Below are 11,530 nucleotides of genomic sequence, written 5' to 3'. Positions count from 1 at the left end.
ACCCCCCCACCCTCTCTCCTCTCAGCTGCGTCTGTATCAGCCAGGAAGGACCCTCATAGTTTGGAGCTTGTGCCCTCTATCATGCACTAATGGAGGTGAAGGGAAGAGGGTCTGGTTACTGTTGAAACTCACAGACTGTCTCCATCTGTTGTCTGAACTGTGCCATATGCTGGAATGCACCACTTGGCTCCTCCTGGGCAGAGGAGGCTCCCACTCCTGCCCCTCTATAATCCTGTGCTCTTTAAATTCAGAGCAGAGCTCACCTTACCTACTTCCATCTGAGTAACCACAATTAGTTTCCCCCCTGCCTACTTCAATTTGTCTCTCGGAGTATCAACATGCATTACATTTACTCCAATATCATAACAATAACAGGGGACTGGCTTCAGTATCTCCTGTAATGAGGAGGCAGCGACAGTAGCAGCAATGTTTTTAAAAGTCAGCTTTCCTCAAGGTTTTATAAACATCTTCTGCTTTTGCATCTTGATTGAAGTCTCAAAGTGAGAAGGAAACAGAAAAAAACACCAGATTAATTGGCAATGAAAATAATTTAGTTGTGGCCCAACTCACTTTATTTAGTTCTGACAGTTCTGACATAAAATTTTAGGATTTCTAATCCAAATCTGAATCTCATCTGAGTCACAGATCCAAGGATAGAGGGAGTCTTTTGTTGAGCCCCTTTTAGGAACATTTGTGATTTTGAGCTTTACAGACAAAATTGACTTGACATATGTTTACGGATGACACAAGATAAACAAAGTTGGTGCGTCTACAGACAAATTAATCTGACGGATCAATCTTGCTACGTGAGGTTCTAGAGACCAAATTGATCGTTCACATTTAATCCACCACACTGTCAGTGAAAGAAAACAGTGAAAGCATCTTATCTTTCCACCAGGAAATAACTAGAGCTGTTTTTGCAGCAGTTATATCTGTGGTTGTCATGGTGACATAACAACTTCTTCATTGTCTTGGTAAGGTGGTTTTGAAAGTTTCACTTTGGTAAAGTGCTCGGTGGCTGTGTGTGTGTGTGTGTGTGTGTGTGTGTGTGTGTGTGTGTGTGTGTGTGTGACAGAGGAGTCATGTCTCTGTGTGTGTATGTCGATGCTGATGTCCGTTCGTGGCCCTGACGCTCCTGTGTCTCTCTGTTTAGCTAACCCCTCCTACGCATGTTGCTCTAGCACTGGCCTTTCTCAACCCGCAGCCCACTGGAAATGGCCATGAATGAACACATTCTCTCTCTCTCTCCTGACTAACAGTTCTGTTTCTCTCTATGTCTCTGTACAAGAACTCACCTTGACCTGAAAGTATTTGTCAGCCATCCTGCCCACCACTGTGCACATACAGATACACTGTCCTCAGTCCGTAAATCGAATTGTGGTTGTGTACACAGTCACATTACCATGTAAACTCTAACCACTAAGTAATTTTGCAGTAAATGTGAATGTGTGGTCTGCATAACCACGCACGTGCATAATTAGAAATACTGTGTTCACATGTACAAAAACATGCTTTAATTGACTCAACTACCAACTGTGTTCAAATTTATTAGCAAATCTGAATCTATTATTAATTCTGCATATCCAATCAGAATAATTTAGAATTTCATATTGAACATTTTTACATTATTAAATGGGGGACACATCCAAAGAACATAATGAACATGAATCACCTGAGTGTTTTAGAAATGCATAGAAAGGTTGGATGATGTGGATAAAATCTTCTATTGTGGTATATTTTATTTTACGTTGTCTTGATGAATATCAAAATATAAATAGACACCATATATAGATAAAGTTACCATGGAGGACTATCTGGTTTTGCCTTTTCAAATCTTATCATATATCTGACAAATCAAGTTATTTCATCACATTGATGCACCAATCATGCAAATCTAATATTGCCATTAACGGTCTTGATTAGAAATTAACCCAAAAAACAGAAATATTAAAGGGACAGCTACCATGGTATAGTAAAACTCTGATGGCTGGGATTATTAACTTCTTGCCATATAAAATAATAACAATGAATTTTGTGTCTAGAGCAAATTCCCTCAACATTTACAAAGTACTTTACAACCTAAAAGCAAAAAAGTGCATTACAACATAAAGCCAAAACAGACAATGACAACAGTGCAAAACAAAATAAATCAAGACGGGCTTTTAACACGGATGACTGGATAAAATAAAAGGGACCTGAATGAACTAAAATCAGATAAGCTATATGATAAGATAAGTGTTTTAGCCTTGACTAGTATGACGACTCTGCTCATGAGTCTTTACAATAAGTTCCTGATAAAATCTTTAATATGCTCCTTACTGTTTCTCAAGGCTTTTTTCTCTACAGGGACCATTGACACCCTTTTCCTCTCATTACTTTAACTCACCTTACACCTCTTTGGCTCTGTTCTTACATTGCCCTCTGTACTTACTTAGCAGTGGACAATGGTAAATGTACGGTCTAGCTGTTGGCTTTTTTTGATGTGTGTTCATTTGTGTGTGTTCGGGTGTTCCCTGGTGGCGGCGCTGGGTCTACGGCCTTCAGAGAACTGAATACAAGGGCTATGTGTTGTTTGTGTTTTTGGGTGTGTATGCGTGCAGGGGAAGTGGTGTGGGGTGTGAAGGGCAGGGATAAATTGGTCACCAACTCCGATGCATTTTTTTTTTCTCCCCCCATTCATGGACTTCAAAGGCAAGGATTGGCATAAATAAACCTTTTAATTTCAGATCAGTCTAGTTACATTTTTAGACCTGGAGGGTTTATGTCATAGCAACTAGATGAGGGTTTTCTTCTGAGTGCATTACTGAACCCAAAACTAGTCTGAAAAACAATTTCCAGAGGCAAGATCTGGCCAAACTTTAGAGAGCATTCGCACTGTGTGTTACTCATCGAATCATTTGTTCCCCAGGGTTCAACACCAAAACTAAATTTTTTAGTCTAGCCTCAGGGAAGAGGACTTCAGCACTGCACAGAGGACACCAAGCTTAATAAAATACTTGAGATTATTTAGTTAAAAACCTTTTTAATTGCTTCATTATCAGTTCATTATCAGTGTCCCATTCCCAGAAGCCTCATGATTTATTCCAAGAGAAATTAAGGTTTACTGAACTCAAGTAATGCTTTGTCAGTGGTTTTGGATTATCATAGTTCAAGCCATTTTTTAAATAGAATGAAGCAAAGTTAGTTATCCATAGATAAAAGACAAGTGCAGCAGTCTTTACCTGTAGCCAAAGCTTATTCCTTTGCCTCTCTTGGCTCATATGAATGGGAGCCTACTTATTTCAAGGACCACAAGCGATATGACACATTAAGGCCGCCTCTCCCTTCACAAAGCCGGATTGCATGCTGGGACGGTTTCCCTCCTTCCGCTTGATGTTATTTTTCAGTGGGAAAGTTCACTTTGTCCAAACCTTAATTTGGCTTTATGTCTGGCTCTGCTCAGCGGGGGCTCGGCATGTCAAAGAGAGATAGCTTACCCATTGAAAGTATAGCACATAATGGTTTGCTAATTGTTTGTTTTCTTCCTCCCTCTCCCCCTCTCTCTCTCTCCCTCCCTCTCTCTCTCTCTCTCTTTCTCCATAGCAGGGTGTGTTTGGGGCTCAGTGCTCTAACCCAGCCATGAGCATCATTGGGGCTGAGGATGAGGATTTCGAGAATGATCTGAACGATGTGAGTGAATAAAAGAGTGACTCATAGCAGCTGAATGTCATTTTATTATCATCGCCCAATTAAATTTTTTCTTTGCATGTTCTCTGTCATCGTCTCCCTCTCTGTCTGTATGCCCCTCGCAGGCGGTGGAAGAACAGTGTGCACTCTTTGACCATATAGATTTGTTGAAGGAACGGCCAACCCACCTGCTGATCTTCATGCAACATGTCTTTCTACAGTTTGACCCTGCTCCCATGGTGAGAACTGCAACGCCTATAATCCAAGTGTTGAGTGCATTTTTATCTTTGTGTGTGTGTGTGTGTGTGTGTGTGTGTGTGTGTGTGTGTGTGTGTGTGTGTGTGTGTGTGTTTAACAGAAAATTAATCAACGATATTTGAATTAAATTTTTTTTCTGTCAGTTGGCCAGGATTAAAAGACAATTAAATATATGACGTTGGGTTCTGCGAATATGAAATATGAAATTTTGATTAATCAAAAAAAAACTAACTGGTGGATTAGTTGATAATAAATATAATCATTAGTTGCAGCTGTTGTGTCTGCCTTTAGACAGAAAGATGCCCATTCCATTTAGTAAGGTCAGTCTATAGGTGCTGATGCTGCTCCACTGTATGGAATCAGTGCATTACTACATGAGACAGATGAACGTTTAAAGAGCTGCACGATTGTGGCTAGAATAATAATTAAAATTAATTTGCTCAGGATAGAGGTGCTACTTATTTGATTGTTAATGACTGTTCTTCCAAAACACATTTTATTGGTTTTCAACAGCTGAAATTATTACAACCAGGGGTCTGATTTTCTCTGTTGTGGCCTTCATGTTATGAAAACTTGTGATTCACAATGTCAGGGTGAGCAAGATGAGCACCATCTTAAGGATTCCCAGGGTAACTAAAGCAGCTAAATGGAGAACAAGTAGTTCCAGTATATACAGGTTTTCTGTATAATGACAAAGCTTTGCCCTCAGCCAACTTTCAACTAATCATCCTCAAATCAAATACCTGTGATCAGACAAGTGATTTACCTGTGAATAGAAATTGGTGATTTTATGTTAATTAGACTCCACTCTGAATTCAAAGTCATTGCACCTGATTGACTTAATTAATTATGAAAGCAAAATCATAACAAGAGTTTACATTTCAAGGCTTGACAGTGTTATAAAGCATGCCTGTCCTTTCCCTTTGTTCCGCATGCAGACATTGTGACCTACCCCAGGTACAATTACACCTCCCATAGCCATGACACCCTCCCTCACCCTCTCCCTCCCTCACCCTCTCCCTTGTTCTCCTTTTTCCTCACATTTGTCCATGTGGAGAATAGAAGTTGGCCATAGCATTAGAGTGTTTACTGTGTAGGGTTTACACAAACAGTAGTGTCTGTGTTGTTGAGTTAATGGCTGCTTGCTTAGTCTGCTGGTTTCTGTCTTGGTGTGTGCCCAAGGTCCCACATAGAAAACAATTATTATAGTGTTTAAAATATAGAGATTAAGGCCTGTGCATTATGTCATTAGGATTACAATCCAGTTAGTCTCGGTGATTTGGCGATTTATGTCAGCATCTTGACTTCTAAGTGCATAGGTGAAATTGACAGAAATTAGTTTTTATGCATCAAATTGATGTCATTATGTTGACAGGTGTCCTTTTTATTTTATCCACCTCATTCAAATCAATGATGGTTGGCTTCGCAACAGATATACCTCTCTGTGTGATGCAATACAGTTCAACAGGAACACAAATCTCAGCCTCCAAAATGATCATAGAGTTGAATCAACACCTGTTTAATACAGTTTTAACACAAACTGAACATTATAACCCTCATGAAGGTGGGAGTTACTGTAGAACTGTCATTGTACACGGCATTAATTTTAGCCTAGTGTTCCTAATCCTCCTTCCTAAACTGACAAGTGAGTGTATAGCGAGATCAAATATTCAGGTAATTGTGGAAGCAGCGTGGAAAAGCTATTGAAATTCATCAGCACTCACTGATCTTCTGTCTGCCTCTCTTCTCTCAGCTGTGTTACCTCCATGCTGACCTCTTCAGGACCCTCAGTGCCAAAGAGACCAAGAAGCAATTTGTGGAGTTCTACAACACCTTCTTGGACAAGGGTGCAGTAAGTAGCACACTGCACTGAACTTCCTGCAAGATGTTGTCTACATGCAAATTTGAAATAGTCAGTAACCTAAATGTCACAAAACTTGCCCAAAAACAGTGACAAAAAAGGGAAGCATGCATGAATAAAGTTTAAACACATTAAATGTATTGTAAATAAAAACAGCTATGTTAATCAGGAGTGTGCAGGGACATCACACTGATAACGAGACACATGCAGTATCTTATTAGATATATATCAATTTGTGAATGAAAGCTTTATCTAGATGCTGTAAAAGATGAAGTGACTTGCGATGAACCATTCCTCTTTAAAGAAGCACAGTTGGCCTCTTGAGATATGTTTCCATTTTTTTAGACAGTGTTTGAACTCAGGTCATTTCAGCTCCTTTTTGAGTAGGATGCAACAATTTCTGTCAGTGAAGACCTCCACTGCGCTGTTTGGACTCATTACTTTATAGTGATGACCCTAGCAGATGTTGCAGATGCTTTATGACTTCACATATCAAATTATGTTTGCATGGTTTTCTGCTTTGAAACTCATCCAATGCTCCTATAATGATGGACTTTTGGATGAATTCGGTCTTTAGACTGTCTATTGAAGCCCATTGCTTTCAATTTTTTTTTCTTTATCAGTTTAGAAAAATATAGCAGCCTTTGCAATATGGATGTTATGTTTTTCTCATAGTGTTGTATCAATAGGAATTTGATATAATCAGCTGTAGTCTCTAAGTTGGACTCAGGGGAGACGAGTACATTGTGTGCACATGGTTTGCTTGTGAGGGCACGACTGTGTGTCGTCAGTCTGTAGTCTGTGTCTCTGCAGCACCTTTCACTGTCTTTTTCTGTCACTTCTCCCGGCACACCTGGTCTCTGTCACTTCTTTGTTATATTTCTTCCTCAAAGCTCATGCACTGTGCACGTCTGTCAGCTCAGCTGGCTTGTGCTGCACTCCCTCCCTCCCAGCCTGTCTGTCCGACCCCACAGCTTCCTGTGAGGATCGTGGGAAAGCCCTTTAGGACGACTCATCCTCTCTTAGCCCCTCTTTTTTTAAACCCTATCTCCTGTAAACCCTTTGACTTAAAGTTGGCCCGTGTGGTTATTTTCATGTCAGTGACGGCGCAATGTATCTTCCATTTGGAATATCTGTTTTTTCTCTTGGTGGCGTCTTTTTTATTTATAGTGTTCAAATGACCCCTTGTGGTGATATTTAGCTACTGCATCACTTCACTTGGATCCCTATCAGTTTATGCCACAATGTTTTTCCTTGGGTCCACAAAAAAAGGATACTATACATATAGAGAAAAACAAAGAATAGATGCAGTAACTCTCGGTCATAAATCCTTTATACCTTACATATACATATATATTTATGTATACATATATACATAAATAATTTTCTTATACCTGTCACTGCACCTATTTTCTCTTTTGCTCCAAATTACAGATTCTCAGAGTGACAGTACCATTGACTGTGTCCAGTGAGTTGGGTAAGTTATTTTCCTGTGGTATATTTAGTTAAAGTCATACCATATTCTTTATCGTTTATCGACACCGCAACCCAGCTCGGTTTCTCATTGTCTGTATCACTACCTCTGACTTACTCGCTGTCCACATTCTCTAAGACCGAACCCGTCCAGATCTGCTCCCCGAGGAAACCCAAAGACGCTTTGCCCAGGATGTTCAGCAAATGCAGGCTTCTGAAGTGGCCAAACAGCTGGAGGACTTCAGGTAAGAAGCCTCCAACCTGAACTCAATTCAGCCTGTCTAGCATAGTCTTTATTATACCCCAGACTTTCATTATGTAGCTTCACAATATTCAGCTCAGGCCATGATCACTGCAGTCTTCTTTCGGAACAATGGTTGACATGTGCTGAAGGACCTTATGCTCCTAGCTATGATTAAAAAATAAGCATATTATAGCATATTATGTACTGTATGTATGCCTGGAGAGACTAGGTGTTGCAGTTATCTTTCATGCTTCTCAGCACAACCATAAATAGAGCTCTTCCTTGATTGGCTGATTTGAACATTTTTCAAACCTCAGAAACAATCACCAGGCGAGCTCACTTTAAGTTCACGGCACAGTTTCAAAATCTGAATTTTTTTTTTCAAATTTTAATTATGGTTAACACAAGAAAACAGGAACATTAACCCACTAACTACAGTTCATAGAGAGAGAGAAAGAGAGAGAGAGAGAAAGAGAAAGAGAGAGAGAGAGAGAGAGAGAGAGAGAGAGAGAGAGAGAGAGAGAGAGAGAGAGAGAGAGAGAGGAGGAATCCACCCCAGAGAATGCTACCTTTGAATGTTCATATTTGACACATAAACATGATTTACCTATAATCACGACATTATAAAAGGCATTGCTTCCTCCAAACGGCAGTAAGAACCTGCAGGCTTCCCACCTGTGTTCACTGTGTGCAAAAAAGGTGCCTCAAATGTAGATTCTGTCACCTTTATAACATCTGTTAAAATCTAAGTGCTAAGCTGCTGCAAGCAACTATTACTCAAGCCTTCCTTTGAGAAAAGGTCATCCTGATCTATCACTATCTTTTTCAGCGCTTTGTCGCCGTGATGCTAAGGCTTAGGTTAGTTATTTAACCTTTTAGATGGGCTGCCTTGGATTTAGATGAACACAGGCAGAACATTCATGAGGAATCTTTTCAGGAAATCAAACCTGAGAAGACACAAATAAGCAAATATGGAGAGGATGGTGAGAATGTGTTGACTTCCTAAATTAAAAGGCTTTCTGTTGAGTAGCCACTCTCAAGGACTGCACTGAGCAGCCCTCCTCAACTACATTATGTGTCTGCTCACTGAATTGGGAAAACATTCATCAATATACTGTGTCAATCCTCTGCTCTCCGTATTATGTTTGACAAGTGTGCCAAACTGCTGCTGCCTCCTCCGGCTTTGTCTCGCACAGGCAGAAGAGGAAGATGGGTATGACCCCCAATGAGGCTGAGCTGGTCGACGTGGAGAACCACTATCCCACCGACCGCATCCCGGTGGAGATGAAGGAGAAGTCTGTGGCCGAGAACCTGCTGGACAAAATGTCTGAGACACAGTGAGTGTTCGTCCCTGCTTCTTACGACAGTGGTAGGAAGAGTTTATGTGGCTGTGCTGTTTTCAAAGGCTTGGATTAGCACTGTTGAAAAAACAGTACAAAACAATCTGGTTCTCAAAGGTGCCATGAGGCATTTCAGTAAGACCAGTGCTCACTTGTTACAACTCTGTAGCACTTGCTGCTAATAGTGAGATTGAAAACTTTAAATTTGTAGAAACCTGATAAATCCATGCAGCAATTTAAATCAGTTCAATTTGTATTTTAGGTAAATTTTAGATGACTGTAGCACGTAAGGTCAAATCTTTTGTTCCCAATTGCAATGACAAAACAGCTTTGATTTGGGCCTCAAATTGGCTCCCAGCCACAGCAACTGGTATCATAGTAACTGGAGTAGTTTTTTATATCTAACATGATTTCTCAGACATTAAAATTGATATAATTAAAATGGACATTACATAAACCTATAGTATAATGAAATAATCCAGGACTGAGCAATATTTGGCCCCTTTTCGACCAGAGAGTTTCTGTATCCGTGCCACCAGAGGACCTAGGAACTAGAAAAGTACCTTTTGTGTTCCTGTTTGCGTTTCCTTCGCCCCTGAAGAATTGTGAACATCAGTTAAATTTGATGGATGACAAAAAAAAACCCAAATAAATTGCAATTCTCACACAGAAGAAAACAACAACACAGCTGTCGGGAAGATATTATTAAAAGAAAACTCTCAAACAGTAATTGGACAGTGGGGAAAATAGTCTTCTCTCTATTACCTGCTGCTCTATGCTTTACGCTGGGAACATGACTGGTCTGTCAAAGCAGTTTAAAATCAGATCTGTTCTCTCAGAAACTGGCACTTCACTTTCTACAAAGTTCTACAGTAGGCATAGTCAACTTCAGCCGTGCACATAACCCATTCAATACAAAGCCCAGTGACAAATACAGCGGGAGATGGAGAAAACCAGGCTCACTGGACTAGAGAACTGAAGTGATTGGAAGAGAGCACAATAGAGCAAGAAGGAAATGAGGAGACAGAGAGGAAAAGATGGAGTCAGCAGTGCCACGCTGGCAGGAAGGCTCTCCCGTGGCATTTTGCCAACCGGAGGAGGAGGGTGGTGGTGGTGGTGGTGGTGGTGTAGTAGGGGTTACACATCGGAAGAGAGAAGGGGAGAGAGAGGGCCAGAGGGTTATCGATGCTCCCACCCTGGACATGGTTAAAGAAAGAAAGAAAGAAAGAGATCTAGGGGGAAAGTTAATCTATCCTTGACCCAGTGGCCAACTGCAATGTGTGATCCTCTACAAGAGGCGAGTCAAACAGAGAGGGAGAGGAGGCCAGGGAGAGGGCAGAAGACTGTCTAACTTCATCTTGTCAGAAGAGGAAAAAAAAAGTGAACAACAGAAATGAAAGGAGATGTGCTGTGCACAAGCAGCACTCATCCTGTGGATAAAACCACGCTGTCAGTGGAGAGGACTCAAAAAGCCTGCAAAGCAGTCTGTATCAAAGACATGATAATTCAGTTTTTGACTCTCTCAGTTACTCTCACACAGTTGTATCTCTATCTCTGATGCACAGATGCTTCATTCAGTTTGCTCTATTCATTCCCCCTGACAATCATCTCTCTATTCCCCTCACTCCTACGTTCTCCCACACTCTTGTACCCAGTAACCCCCACCACACACACACACACACACCCCCTTCCTCACTAGACCACAACACAGTGACCTCACCCCCATCTGCTTCTCATTGGTCTTTCTGTTGATGAGAACAAGGCAACCACACCATTTCATTGGATTATGCAGGGAAATCCACGGGGAAACCCCTCCCACCCTTTATGTTCATAGCAAAACATGAGTGTCCAATTTCCACAGTCTTGCCTGCATGTTGCATCAGACAAAAACATGGTTAAATAGACATTTCCGCTGCGTTGGAGCATTTTTTGAGTTTGGATTTCCTTTGCAGACGGCTTGCTAGAGAGACACACCAGAGCAGAAAAAAGTTTCAGACAGACTGGAGGCAATAGTTTGAATTATTTTCAAATCTTCAAGAGTTGCAAGTTTGATTTTTAAATAGTTTGAACAGACAGAGGTGCAGCTTTTGATGCATCTCTCACTTTTTTGATCTTTTTTTTTATTTTTTTTATTTTCTCTTTTCTTTGCAAATTTTAGAATATGTTCCATAGCATCTATTCTGAACACAATCACATTACAGTCAGTTTTAAGTTGGATCAGGAAAAGCTTAGCCACTTCAGATTCCACCGGCCCAAAACACAGTTAATAATCAGTCGAGCAAGAGAGAGGAAAAATGCTACTTAAAAAGAAGAGGTGAGCTTGATGCTGCAAGTTAACACTTCCTTTTTTTCCTCTGCAGGAGTAACATCACTGACATTTGTCTTTTTTTTTTTTCTTTCAGACCAACAATTGTCTCGGACGAGGAAAAATGGTGAGCTAAGTTTTTTATTTTTATTTTTTTTAAATGAAGAGAATATTATATAGAATATTTGCATTAATGTTATATCTGTGCACATGAGCTCATTTAGTCTTTGCATGCTTTCTAGAAGCCTGGGTGTGGTCACATCACAACATTTTTTGCATTCTGGTTTAAGTGCATTAAATACTCATTACAACATTTCTTTCCGTTGAGTTGCACAAGAGACACCTAAGTTATCAGCTTTGGACCTTTTTCAAAAATTGTCAAT

At 40.4% G+C, this 11,530-nt stretch overlaps 1 protein-coding gene across 12 annotated transcripts in view; it reads left to right on the top strand.

Moving 5' to 3' along the window:
* arhgef1 (Rho guanine nucleotide exchange factor (GEF) 1) overlaps positions 1-11,530 on the top strand; it is a 41,649-nt gene that overhangs the window by 12,252 nt on the left and 17,867 nt on the right. For 7 of the 12 annotated variants that reach the window (XM_087174863.1, XM_023409362.2, XM_087174860.1 and 4 more), the window contains 7 exons: positions 3,583-3,669; positions 3,792-3,905; positions 5,678-5,776; positions 7,220-7,262; positions 7,398-7,503; positions 8,699-8,839; positions 11,245-11,274. In XM_087174863.1, coding sequence (XP_087030989.1) covers positions 3,619-3,669; positions 3,792-3,905; positions 5,678-5,776; positions 7,220-7,262; positions 7,398-7,503; positions 8,699-8,839; positions 11,245-11,274 — 584 coding nt within the window. In that variant the 5' untranslated portion in view covers positions 3,583-3,618. Of the gene's footprint in view, positions 1-3,582; positions 3,670-3,791; positions 3,906-5,677; positions 5,777-7,219; positions 7,263-7,397; positions 7,504-8,698; positions 8,840-10,771; positions 11,157-11,244; positions 11,275-11,530 lie in introns of those variants that run through there. The other 5 variants (XM_087174862.1, XM_087174859.1, XM_087174858.1 and 2 more) reach the window with 2 other exon arrangements.

This window comes from Seriola lalandi, unplaced genomic scaffold (assembly GCF_002814215.2).
Source record: "Seriola lalandi dorsalis isolate HSWRI2012SDOR001 ecotype SW California unplaced genomic scaffold, Sedor1 jcf7180002054390, whole genome shotgun sequence".
In the NCBI taxonomy this organism is placed as follows: Eukaryota; Metazoa; Chordata; class Actinopteri; order Carangiformes; family Carangidae; genus Seriola; species Seriola lalandi.
This window is presented reverse-complemented; position numbering and strand designations above follow the sequence as displayed.